The sequence below is a fragment of the Lepus europaeus genome, chromosome 19 (assembly GCF_033115175.1).
Source record: "Lepus europaeus isolate LE1 chromosome 19, mLepTim1.pri, whole genome shotgun sequence".
In the NCBI taxonomy this organism is placed as follows: domain Eukaryota; kingdom Metazoa; phylum Chordata; class Mammalia; order Lagomorpha; family Leporidae; genus Lepus; species Lepus europaeus.
The window spans coordinates 5234847-5248807 of NC_084845.1; the positions used below are offsets into that span (position 1 = coordinate 5234847).

Genomic DNA, 13961 nt, shown 5'->3' on the forward strand with positions numbered 1-13961 from the left:
ACCAATCAGGGAAATAAGCAAATATATGTATCAGAAACTATTATCCCAAAGAGTTGAGTCAGAATGTTGTAAACTTAGCATTTGATTTTAAGATAAATGATAGATTTTGGGGAGTCTATCTTATTCCTCCAGTTTGTTATCTTTCATTCTGTATACCACCATCAAACTTAAATTTCCCAAAGCATCAGTATCCTGTTTACAGCAAAACTTCTGTAGTCAATATTCTATCTTTTAAATTGTTGTGAAACATTCTCCTACATCAAACAGATGGAGAAAAATTTCATAGACATTCTGGTCTTCTCTAGAATCAGACATTTTGAGGTATTGCATAGGGTACTGTCACCACTTCCAGACACATCCTGTAGTTATACGCGCTCTAATATTCAAATTATTCCTGTTTCAATGTCTCCTATATTATGATTCCCATTGTCTTTCAAAATGTTATATAAAATGTCTCAGCTGCCATCAGTTAAGAAGTCCTAAAGGGTCACACTTCAGATCCCAGAACAAGACTCTCGGTAGTGTACTTTCCATTATTCTTAGAAATACTGGATGTGCTTTACTGTTGCTACACCCTTGCCACCCAGTTAGAAGTAAGCTTATATACCCAGTAATGATATAAAATAAACAAACAACCTCACCATTCTACCTCAATTACACATAAAAGTCCACACAAGCCAGCCTGCAAATAAAAACTTTACCATGATTATCCCATTTATTCATGCTCACACTCGACCAGTTCCCTAAAAATACCTCCAAACCTTCCCACGGCCAGATTCAGGACAGTCCCTTCACAGTTACTCACACAACCTTGCAGACCTCCAACTTCACACCTTCAATAGCTCTGTGCTTTTAAAGTAGCTTTATTGTAGCATTACTAATATATAAAGATTGTTCATGTTCAAGGTATACAATTCGATGTTTTTTCTTAAAAATTTATTTAGGGACTGGGGGCTGTGGTACAGCAGGTGAAAGCCCTGGCCTGAAGTGCCAGCATCCCATATGGGCACCGGTTTGAATCCTGGCTGCTCCACTTCTGATCCAGCTCTATGCTATGGCCTGGGAAAACAGTAGAAGATGGCCTAAGTCTTTGGGCCCCTGGACCCGCATGGGAGACCCGGAAGAAGCTCCTAGCTCCTGACTTCGGATCGGCTCAACTCTGGCCATTGCAGCCATTTGGGGAGTGAACCAGCGGATGGAAGACCTCTCTCTCTGTCTTTACTTCTCTCTGTAACTCTTTCAAATAAAAATAAATCTTTTTTTAACGGCCGGCGCCACGGCTCACTAGGCTAATCCTCCGCCTTGCGGCGCCGGCACACCAGGTTCTAGTCCCGGTCGGTCGGGGCACCGATCCTGTCCCGGTTGCCCCTCTTCCAGGCCAGCTCTCTGCTGTGGCCAGGGAGTGCAGTGGAGGATGGCCCAAGTCCTTGGGCCCTGCACCCCATGGGAGACCAGGATAAGCACCTGGCTCCTGCCATCAGATCAGCGCGGTGCGCTGGCCGCAGCACGCCTACCGTGGCGGCCATTGGAGGGTGAACCAACGGCAGAAGGAAGACATTTCTCTCTGTCTCTCTCTCTCTCACTGTCCACTCTGCCTGTCAAAAAAAAAAATAAATAAATCTTTTTTTAAAAAAGATTTATTTATTTATTTGGAAAGCAGAATGACAAAGAGAGTGACTGATCTTCCAACTGCTGGTTCACTCCCAAAATGGTTGCAATGGTTGGGGCTGGGCCAGGCTGAAACAGGGAGTCTGGAATTTGATTCAGGTCTCCCATGTGGATGGCAGGGGCCTAAGTATCTGGGCCATCTTCCACTGCCTTCCCATACATATTAGAGGGAGCTAAAGTGGAAGTGGAGCAGCCAGGACTCAAACCAAAATTCTGATATGGGGTAACAGTGTCACAAGTGGTGGCTTAACCTGCTGCACCATGATGCTATCCCACCCCTTATTCTTTAAAGAATTATTTGAAAGTCAGAACAAGAGAGAGAGAGAGAGAGAGAGAGAGAGATTGAGATCTTCTATCTGCTGGTTCACTCCCCAAATGGTTGCTACAGCCAGGTCTGGGTCAAGCCAAAGCCAAGAGCCAGGAACTCCATCCTGGTCTCCCATGTAGGTGGTAAGGACCCATGTACTTGGGCCATCTTCTACTGCCTTTCTGGGCACATTAGCAGGAAGCCAGATCAGAAGTGGAGCAGTTGGGACTTGGCCCAGCTATCCAGTATGGAATGCTGGTGTTGCAAGTCACAGCCTAACCATTGCTGCCACAATGCCAGCCCAATTTGATGTTTATATTTATACATATATATAGATAGATATACATATATATATGTATATATAGTGATATGATCAGCAGAATCCAGCTAATTAATGTATCTATTGCCTATATATAGTTACCATTTACATGTGACTTTATTAACACATCAGTTTATTCAAATCCTAAATATGCCCCCTATATATCATGCTATTATTCTCCATTCTATATCATTATAAGCTCTGTTTTTCTTGAACTTCTAAAGCATTCTCTGTCTTTATCGTTTATTTTGATAGTTAACTTTACACATGCCTGAACAGCAGCAAAAGATGCCTCAAGTGAAATTCTATGTATTACACGTTTGTTCACTAGGTGTTACTAAAATCTTAGTCACAAAAAATATTGCTTTATTTCTCAGTAAATTTAATCTCTTATACTATGCAATAGGGCTGTAGTTCATCAACAAGGCTCCAGAGGGCCTATTTACAGCACTACATATAGGCTATCCCAGGATGCAACCCAAGTCTAACACAGACTCTCAGAAAAAGTCTTGGTGCACATATTAGGAAACCACTCACTTAAAAAATACTCATCTTTCTGATCACTAGTTTTCAAACTACTTCATCTATCCTTTCATTGCAGAAGATCATACTCAATCCAAACTTCTATGTTTAGTCTTAACCTCTCCTTAAACCCGATACATCCAACTCCAGCAGAGAACACTACAGGATTGAGAACAAGCATTCCAATGAAAATGTCTAAAACTGGGGCCGGTGCTGTGGCACAGTGGGTTAAGCTATCATCTGCAGTGCCAGCATCCAATACGAGTGCAGTTCAAGTCCTGGCTACTCTATTTTTATCCAGCTCCCTGCTAATGTGCTGAGAAAGCAGATGATGGCCCAAGTGCTTGGGCCCCTGCATCTGCATGGGAGACACAGACGGAGTTCCAAGCCTGGCCACCTTGGCCATTTGGGGAGTGAAAAAGCAGATGGAAGATTTCTCATTCTCTTCCTCTGACTTTCAGTAAATAAATAAATCTTATTTTAAAAAAAATCTAAAACTGAACTCTAATTTCTCAACCCTTATCTCTTTCTCCACACATCAACTTCACCTCAGGAAATGGCAATTCCACTCCTTCCAGGACTCAAACCCAGAAAATTACCTTCATCATTCATTTGTATGTTTTTCTCATACCTTTTGTCTACCTCAACAGGAAATTATATCTTCCCTCCTTTATAAATGCAGTCAAAAACTCACCCCTGTCCCCAAGTCAAGGACAACCATTCTTCCTGCTACTACAGCAGTAGCCTCTTAAGTGGATAGAAGATGTCAGCCTCTGCCTACCATTGTCTACTTTCTACAAAGTACCAAAGTGATTCTTTTATACTAGCCATCAGGGAAATGCAAATAAAAAACCACAATGAGGTTTCCCCTCACCCTGACAAAATGTCTCTCATACAGAAATCAACAAATGCTGGGGAGGATGTGGGGAAAAAGGTACCATAATCCACTGTTGGTGGGAATGTAAACTAGTACAGCCACTGTGGAAGTCAGAATGGAAATACCTCAGAAATCTGAATATAGGGCTACCATACGACCCAGCCATCCACTCCTGGGAATTTACCCAAGGGAAATGAAATCAACATATGAAAGAATTATCTGAACCCCATGTTTACTGGAGCTCAATTCCCAATAGCTAAGATATGGACTCAACTCAAATGTCTGACAACTGAAAACTGGGTAAAGAAATTATGGGATATGTACATCGTATGTACACAGTAGTAAAATAAAAATAAAACACAAAATCTGATCATTTGCAACAAATTGGATGAAACTGGAAAAAAAATCATACTTAGTGAAATAAGCCAGTCCCAAAGGGACAGATACCACATGTTCTCCCTAAGCTGTACTGACAAATAGAGCACCTAAAAGGAAATCTGTAGAAGTGAAATTGATACTTTGAAAAGCAATGACTTATTTGTATAGTCCTTGTTTTGACTGTTGAGGAACAATTTTTTCTTCCTCATACTATTTGTTGAACTCTTTACTTAACATAGAGTTAATCATATGTGTATAAGGTTAATTGGAATCAACCTGAATGTCCATCAACTGAAGACAGGATAAAGGAATTATGGGATATGTGCACCATGGAATACAACACAGCAGTAAAAAAAAAAAAAAAAAAAAAAAGAAGTCTTGTCATTTGCAACAAAATGGATGAAACTGGAAAACTTCATAGTGAAATAAGCCAGTCCTAAAAGGACAAATACCATATGTTCTCCCTGATCTGCTGTAACTAATAGAGTACCTAAAAGGTAATCTATAAAAGTGAAATTGATACTTTGAGATGTGATAACTTTGAACAACCCTTATCTCAACTGTTGAGGAACCTTTTTTTTTTAATACTATTTGTCAAATTCTTTACTTAGTATAGAGTTAATCTGATGTGTATAAAGTTAATTGAAAATAGATCTTAGTAAAAAACAAGAATGAGAACAGGAGAGGGGAGAGGAAGAAGTGTGGGAGTGTGGGTGGAAGGTTGGGTACAGAGGGAAGATTTATGAAATGCATAAAGTTTTTTTTTCTGGGGGGAAAAAGTGATCCTTTTAAATATAAACCGTATCATGTTACTCCTCTACTCAAAACTTTCATTTTGGGGCCAGTACTGCGGCGCAGTGGGTTAACGCCCTGGCCTGAAGTGCTGGCATCCCATATGGGCGCTGGTTTCAGTCCCCGCTGCTCCACTTCTGATCCAGCTCTATGCTATGGCCTGGGAAAGCAGCAGAAGATGGCCCAAATCCTTGGGACCCTGCACCCACGTGGGAGACCGGGAAGAAGCTCCTGGCTTCAGATAGGAGCAGTTCTGGCCACTGCAGCCAATTGGGGAGTGAACCATCAGATGGAAGACCTCTTTCTCTCTCTCTCTGCCTCTCCTCTCTCTGTGTAACTATGACTTTCAAATAAATAAATAAATTTTTAAAACTTTCATTTTTTCTCAACTTGCAATTAAAAAAAAAAATCAAAAGCCCTTGAAATGTGCTAAAGAGGTTCTACAAGCACTAGAAGATAGGAGAGAGGAATGGAACTGATAATCCCCCAGTCTATAGAAAGAACCAGCCCTGCTGACACTCTCATCTCAGAGTTCCAGCCTCCAGAACTTTGAGATGACACCGTTCCTGTTGCTTAAGCCACCCAGTTTGTGGCACTTTGTATGGCAGCCTTAGCAAACTCGTGTGTAGGATCCCTTCTGGGACACCACACCACATCTCCTGGGGCTCTCTCGCTTGTGACAGGTTCTCTGACTTCATTGTGTCTGAGGACCTTGGCAGTTTTGAGGAGCACTGGTCATCTGTTTTGCAGAACATCTCCCAAATTGCAAATCTTAATTCCTTGAGCTGCAGAAAAAAGTCTGTCATTTTTGTCAAGGTACAGCCTTTGGGAACTGACAAGGTCATGTGGGTGGAGCCCTCATGAAGGGGATTAGTGCCCTTATAAAAGGGGCTCCAGAGAGCTCTCTCGCTCTCATTCTGCCACGTGAAGACACAGTGAGAAGGAGGTCGTCTGTAACCTGGAAGAGGGCCCTCACCAGAACCCACCCTTGCTGGCACCCTGACCTCAGACTTCCAGTCTCCAGAACTGTCAGAAATAAACTTCTATTGCTCACAGTAAAAAAGATGTCCTATGTGTCTTGTCTACCCCAGACTCTAGCTATCACCATGATGACATTAAAGGCATATTATCTCCAACCAAAGCCCCTCTTGCTCTCGCTACTGTATTCAACCAGGTGTATTTCAAGTTTCTCAAACACACATCTGCCTCATTCCTTTGAACTTGGCTCTTTTGTCTTCCTGGATGGTAATTCACCCAAGGGATAGACCTCATATGTCTGCTCAGAGATGCCATAGCAAAGAGTCATTCCTGGGGTGGGCATTGTAGCACAGCCCTGGCTGTTGTGATCTTCAAATAAACAAATAAAACAAATTTTTTTTACAAAAGAGCCATACCTAAAGTGCAGCTTCCAGACCCCTCATACACTATTCTACTATGCATTTATCTATCTCTCCAGCATTTTTCACCATATAACATATATTTAGCTATTTCAATTAATTTTGTGTCTCCTCCTTTTAAAATGTAATTTCCAAAAATAATTCTGCTGTTCACAGCTATAAGGAACAGTATTAATAGGCTATCAGAACATATTTCAGGCAATTGAAAAGTATTTAAAGCAACAGAACAAGGAAATATTTACATGTATGGGACACACAAGGGAGGCTACTTTAAATGTAGCTGACTTTGAGTGTAGCAAAAGGAAAAGGAAAACAAACTGTATCAGCAAGATGAAATCACATCATGGAGATTCAACTGGAATATCAACTGAGAGAAGAAAAATTTCCATCATGCACAAGTAGAACTACTACGATTAACTGGGACTTAATACCATCAGATTATGATAAGAAAAGGGCAGCTTTAAATCCAGAAATATTTTTTAAAAAACTAAAATAATAATTGCATGAGAAGCAATGTAGGCAGGAGGTTCAACTATCTGATTTGAGCTGGAAATAGAGAATGAGGATTTTTTTAAAAATCAAAGGAAGAGGGGCCAGTGTTGTGGCACAGCATGTTGGGCCACTGCCTGTGACATCAGCATCTGATATGGGTGCTGGTACGAGTCCCAGCTGCTCCACATCCAATCCAGCTCTCTGTTATTGGCCTGGGAAAAGCGGTAGAATGGCCCAAGTGGGCCCCTGAACCCATGTGGGAGATTTGGAAGAAGCTCCTGGCTTGGATATGGTCCAGCTCCAGATATTGGAGCCATTTAGGGAGTGCCCAGGTAGATGGAAGATCTCTGTCTCTCTTCTTCTCTCTCTGTAACTCTTTCAAATAAATAAAATAAATCTTTTAAAAAATCAAGGGAATTTTAAAATTTTAAAAATAAATTTTAAAAAATCAAATTTGAATTTTTAATGAAGGAGCTATTGGGGAAGTTCAAAGGTGTGCAGTGGCCAGGACAGATTCAAGGAGTTGTCATGGAAATAGCACACACATGTAAGTGAGAAAACAATGGAGATATCTACCTGAGGATCTCCACAGAAAAGAAGAGCTTAAGTCATTTAAATGAACGAAACTTTTAAAGGCTGTGAGAGCACAGCAAAAATGAAAAACACAACTTTCAGAGGACCTCAGAGTAGTGAATAACAGATTGGGTTACCATGGGGGCTAGAATCCAAGATGGGGGTGGATGTTGGGAAGGAAAACCAACATTACCCAAAAGGACAGAAAGTGTAGTGCTCAGAAAACTGTGGAAATCGAAGATCTCTTTTTGGGAGAGAAGCATGGAAGACAGAATTCCGTAACAAGGAAGAAGAAGGAACAGGTGGTGATATTCTGATGGTGGAAGAATGCAGACATTTAAGAACTCTAAAAACAAACAAAAAGACCTAGATGAAATCCAACTGATCAGATCCAACAAGAGAAAAGAGACTATGTTTCTCTATACATTTTCCCTTTGGCTACTGAGAGCTCCGGTAAGGAGAGGGATCCACAGAAGCTCTGCTCACAAATGCTTGGAGATCCTCACAGCTGCGACACCTCTGAACTACTAGAGTATGACTTACCCCGTCGCCCTCCCTGACGGTTCTCACTCACTCACCTGGGCGAGTGTGACTGTGGATTTCATCTTCAACTGTCCATAGTTCACCTCGTTCCAACTTGGATAGTGCATCTGGCTTGCTGGCTTGATATCCTGTTCATGGAAAATGACAGAAGAAAGATCACCGATTTGGGCTATGGTCAGCCAGCGAGCGAGAAGTTCTATTTTGGGAACTGCGTAACTTATATGTCTGTAAAGCAAAGGCCATCCTCTGATAAAGGATCACATTACACCCTCTTCTCCAGGACCACAGAGGGGACCGAGAAGCTATGATTTCCGAGGACCAGAGGCCCTCTAGAGACTTCAGATGCTTAGAAATGAAAGGCTTCTGGCTGGGCACCCTCTGGGCGGCATGGGGCAGCTGTCCTCACCCACGGACACCAGGCTGCTGTAGTTCTCCAGCATCACATCCCGGTACAGGGCCTTCTGGGCGGGGCTCAGGAGCTGCCACTCCTCCCAGGTGAACTCCACAGCCACGTCCTCCAGTGTCAGCAACTCCTGTAAAAAGAAAGTCTTGCTGAATATGACACAGCTCCCTTTCACTGATGTGGAAGAAGGTGAAGAATGCTGTTCTGCTTATTTTTACCATAGAGGTCACATCTATGCACCTAAGTGTTGTGTTTTTTTTTTTTTTAAGATTTATTTATTTATTTGAAGGCAGAGTTACAGAGAGGCAGAGGTAGCAACAGAGATATAGAGAGAGAGGTCTTCCATTCACTGGTTCACTCCTGAGATGGCCGCAATGGCCAGAGCTGTGCCGATCTGAAGCGAGGAGCCAGGAGTCAAGAGCTTCTTCCAGGTCTCCCAGGTGGGTACAGAGGCCCAAGTACTTGGGCCATCATCTACCACTTTCCCAGGCCATTGCAGAGTGTAGACTGGAAGTGGAGCAGCCAGGACTTGAACCAGTGCCTTGCCGTCGAAGTAAAAGTCTAACTTTACCTGTGTACAAACATTTACCAACTTAGACTTTCCCATTTAATTCAAATTGACCTTTAAAATCATCTAGGAATCTATTATGGAATGACAGAAGGCAAGAATAAAACAAACCGAAAGGTACCTGAGTCTTCATCATTTTCTTCTGTTTGGGGAAATGGACAGTAATGAAGATGCTGTGTCTTTAGTCCCTTTTTGAACTGCTCTAAATTTCTGGTCAGAAATCTTAATCTCTGGTCAATGGTGTCTCCATAAATGATGACCTCCGGGTCCTGGAACCTCCTCCTCACTTAATTTCATGTGTCTTTTTCCTGGAGCCAGGGCCTGTGGACTGAAGAGTAAGTTCACTTTGAATACATATTCCCTCCAGGCTCAGGTGCTGTCACTGCTGCTGCGTACTCACCTTAACTCGGGGCCCTTTATTTGGGGCCCCAGAAACTTTTACACCCTGGGGTAATAAAGCACAAGATTCTCAATGTATGGGATAAGCCTTTCTTCTGTGAAATGGAAGCATGACAACTGAAGGGAGAGACAGAACAGCACAGCTGGTGCTATAATACTAAGGAACTTCTCAGATTAGATTTTAGAAAGAGGACATAGAGAAAGTTGAGAGCTGGACATTTATATCCTGAAAGCCACATATGCCTATGCACCTGTTCAACAGTTATACATCTGACATGCTGGTGCAACTCAGTCTGAAGACAAACGTGCTAATAAGCAAAGCACAGGCATTGTGTTATTTTGTTTCGCATTACTGCCTACTTCATTACAGCCTTATAAGCTATAAATTATTATTTCCAATTTCAGTATTAACCTAAGGCTTAGGTTAAACTATCTTGTCCAAGAAGACACAGTATATGGCAGAGCTAGAATCTGAACCCATGGCTGCCTATCATCCAGAACAGGAGTGACCTTAGCACTCTAGTCTCTTGGCCATATATCCTCGTAGTAAGACCTGTGCTCTTAGCTACTACATTGAGGGAGTTTAATTCCCATTTCATTACATGGAGTATGGTCATGCAGTCACATACACATAATACGAACTTCTTGAATCAACTCTGTGAACAACGAATAATAATATGTACTAATTCTTCCAAAAAGACAAATGGAATATCTGCATGCCACATCTCTGGCCTGAAAGTAATGAGTCTAAGTCATCAGCCAGGGCTGGCACTATGGCATAGCAGGCTAAGACTCTGCCTGAGGTGACAGCATCCCACATGGATGCCAGTTCAAGCCCTAGCTATTCCTCTTTGGATCTGGCTCTCTGTTTATGGTTTGGAAAAGCAGTGGAAAATTGCCCAAGTCCATGGGCCCCTGCACCCGTGTCAGAGACCTGCAGGAAGCTTCTGGCTCCTGGCTTCAGATCGGCTCAGCTCAGCTCTGGCCATTGCTGCCATTTGGGGAGTGAATTGGCAGATAGAGGATCTTTGTCTCTGTCTCTCCCTCTCTCTGTCTATAACTCCACTTCTCAAATAAAATAAGTAAAATCTTAAGTCAGTAGCCCTGGAAGCTTTCTATAGGTCAAGTTCTAGTGCCCCAGTGAAAAACTCAAGTAAGAGTATCAAATTAATGGAATTATCTTGAGCATTCCTTTTATCCTACCTAAGTAGAAACACTGTGATGAGTACCACCTCCTGCAGCCTCCAAACCCACAGGGCTTGCACTTCCATCTCCTCTAACCCATGACAGCCTATGTCCCCTCCTCCCTCCTCAACCCCAAAAGCACTTCACTGAGGCAGTTGACCTTTCAGACTTTTCTTCTTGGAATTCCACCAATGAAAAGGTGCATGGCTCAAATGATGCAGCACTTATGGGCAGGAGGCAGTGGTGGAACATTTCAGAGGCATCCAGGGTATGTACTTCAAATGGCAGAGTCCTTTCCTATCAGCCTCCAAAGCCCTTCACACAGGCTAAGGAAGGGATGCAGTCTCATTTTTGACCCTTAAGAACATTCTGTGTGATACAATCATTCCTGCTGTTTCTAGTGCCTAGGTCCTTTCATTGGAGGGGGGGGTAATTGTTCTGGAAAATACATGTGTGAATGAGCATAGAAAGCTATAAAGATTTTCACAAATTCTAAAAAATTATTACCAGATAGGCTGTGATCACTAGTGATATTATATGAAAGAACAAATAACAAAGGAAAAGTCAATAGAAAGAAAATCAAAACATATAAAATAAGACTCTTTATGGATACATACACATTTAGTAAAACATGCATCACATGAAACAAGTTCAAGATTGTGCATATCCCTGAGGAAGAAAGACGAAGGATCTGCAGATGTCACTTAAGCTGTATTTGCATCTACTTATTTCTTTAAAAAAATAGCAATAACAAAAACCAAAATCATGTACACTGAATGCAAATATAATGCAAAGCAAAACAAAAACTTTGTCAGAACCCTAAACAGTCAAAGGTTTACAGCAACAGAGTGAACACTGAATCAAGAAAACAACTTAGCCGGCGCCGCGGCTCACTAGGCTAATCCTCCGCCTTGCGGCGCCGGCACACCAGGTTCTAGTCCCGGTCAGGGCACCAATCCTGTCCCGGTTGCCCCTCTTCCAGGCCAGCTCTCTGCTGTGGCCAGGGAGTGCAGTGGAGGATGGCCCAAGTCCTTGGGCCCTGCACCCCATGGGAGACCAGGATAAGCACCTGGCTCCTGCCATCGGATCAGCGCGGTGCGCCGGCCGCAGCACGCTACCACAGCGGCCATTGGAGGGTGAACCAATGGCAAAAGGAAGACCTTTCTCTCTGTCTCTCTCTCTCTCACTGTCCACTCTGCCTGTCAAAAATTAAAAAAAAAAAAAAAAAAAAAAAAGAAAGAAAGAAAACAACTTGAACATGGCAGGAAAGCTCTGTGCTTTTTTTGTTTGTTCTCACTGACCTCTGCTCCATGTGCTGTGCAGCTCAGTGGTGGTCTGAAAGACTGAAGCCATCACTCCCAATGTGGGACCCTGGACCCAGGTCCTGGAGGAAGCAGGGAAGACATTATTCACAAAGCACTCTGCGTGTCTACTTAACTGTCTGCGAGCTATCTGAAAGCTCTGACAATGTGCTTATTATTCCTACTTCACCTACTTTGGAAATCACTCAGGATGGAAAAGTGGCAGGTATTTCATGAAAACAGAACCACTTACAGATGCCTGGGGCCAAAGACTTTCACTGAGGCACAGCCAAAAGGTTGTGAGGAAAAGCTAGAAAGTTTCTTATGAAAATTAGATCATTCAAAAACACTTGTGTATACTGGGGAATTAATAAAACTGCATGTACACATGGCAGGAAATCTGCTCAGAAAACCCTAAGCTGATTTTTAGGGTCAGTGCAAATAGGAAGTGATACATAAGGCAGAGTGAGGGGCAGACTGGCTAATCATTAAAAAAGAGTTCCCAGGGGCCAGCGCTATGGAATAGCAGGTAAAGCTGCCTCCTGCAGTGCTAGAATCCCAAATGAGTGCCAGTTCGAGTCCCGGCTGCTCCACTTCCAAGCCAGCTCTCCACTATGGCCTGGGAAAGCAGTAGAAGATGGCCCAACTCTTTGGGCCCCTGCACCCGCATGGGAGACCAGTAGGAAACTCCTGCCTTCGGATCAGCGCAGCTCTGGTCATTGCAGCCAAATGCAGAGTGAACCAGTGGATAGAAGACCTATCTCTCTCTCTCTCTCTCTCTCTGCCTCTCCTTCTCTCTCTGTGTAACTCTTTCAAGTAAAATAATTTTTTTTAAAAAAAAAAAAAAGAGTTCCCAGCACACAATAAGAAAACCAATACATTAAATCAAAGAAGCCAGACACAAACTGTTATATATGATACATGATTCCTTTTAGATGAGACATCCAGGTTAGGTAAAACCACAGAGAGAAACAGCACATTGGTGGCTGTCAATCAAGGTCTGGGGAAGGTGGAATGTGGAGTTACTATTCAACAGGTACCAGGTTGCCTTTGGAGTGATGGAAATGTCTGGAACTAGATAGAAGTGATGGCTGCACAATGCAGTGAGTATACAAAGAGCCACTGAATTACTGACGTGAAGACAGTTAATTTTGTGTCTTGTGAATTCCACCTCGATTAAAAAAAAAAAGTCAAATACATTCTACATAGGCCCAATAAGATACAAGGACTTTCCCCAAAGTCTAACTGTTCTGGAAAAGTAGATATTACACGACTGAAGAATTTCTGGAATAGCTTAACACTTTGGATTGAATATTTTCAACAGAGATTATTAGAACCCAAAAGGAATTGTTTTTGCAAAGGAAATACTGCCATACGTATGCAAAATTGATGTAAAGGTATCTTGAATACAGGATTAACTGAATGAGTACCAGTACACAAGGCCAATCAACTACTATCCAGCTATTAAAAATACAATCCATATTTACTGATAATACATCTCAGAGCTATGCATAGCATAAGCGTATGAAAAGTTGCTCAACACTGCAAGTCTTCAGAGACCAAATCAAAATCATAGCATTGTAACATTTCAATACCCACTAGCATGGCCATAACAAAAAACTGAAAATAACAAGCATTGGTGACCATATGGAGAAATGGGAACCCTCACACACTGCCAGCCGGAATCTTGCAGCCACTTCGGGAAAGTCTAGTGTTCCTTCAGCAGTTAGACATGTTTATCATAGGACCTAAAGAGTCCCTCCCTAGGGTGATATTTAAGACAAATACAATCATGTCCATAAAAGAAAATCCTGCACACAAATGTTCCCAGAATCGCTATTTAAGAAAATGTGCTAAAGCCATACCATGGAATATTATTCAGGTATAAAACGAAATAAGGTCAAGATACAGACTGCATGGGGTGGGCGTGGTGGCACGGTGGGTTAGGCCAGGGCTTGCACACCGGCACCTGCTAGCGTATACCCTGGGGGGCGGCGGACCCCTGACACCATACGGAGCAGACGTGGCTGCAGCTCCTGGCTGCCCCCGGCCCGGCCCCGGCAGGCACCTGGGGGGAGACCCAGCGCAGGGGAGCGCGCGCTCGCGCCTTATAAATAAGCCCCTGGCGGGCACATTTCGGGGTGAGGGCGATGTTCTGAGTCAGACCGTGTATCCCCGCATTCACACAGTGAACCTGCAGGGGGAACAACGTCCCAGCCCTAACCGGGGGTCCCCGG

The 13961-nt window shown here is 43.0% G+C and overlaps 1 protein-coding gene across 5 annotated transcripts in view; it reads right to left on the bottom strand.

Annotated features, from left to right (window-relative positions):
• Positions 1-13961, bottom strand: part of ZNF613 (zinc finger protein 613) — a 48082-nt gene that overhangs the window by 11133 nt on the left and 22988 nt on the right. For 4 of the 5 annotated variants that reach the window (XR_009864511.1, XR_009864512.1, XR_009864513.1 and 1 more), the window contains exons 2-5: positions 11725-11807; positions 8961-9167; positions 8275-8401; positions 7904-7996 (exon numbers count right to left, since the gene is read on the bottom strand). Coding sequence is in view for 1 of the 5 variants with exons in the window: in XM_062177939.1 (XP_062033923.1) it covers positions 7904-7996; positions 8275-8401; positions 8961-8975 (235 nt within the window). In the remaining 4 variants the exon portion in view is untranslated. The remainder of the gene's footprint in view (positions 1-7903; positions 7997-8274; positions 8402-8960; positions 9168-11724; positions 11808-13961) is intronic. The other variant, XR_009864514.1, reaches the window with a different exon arrangement.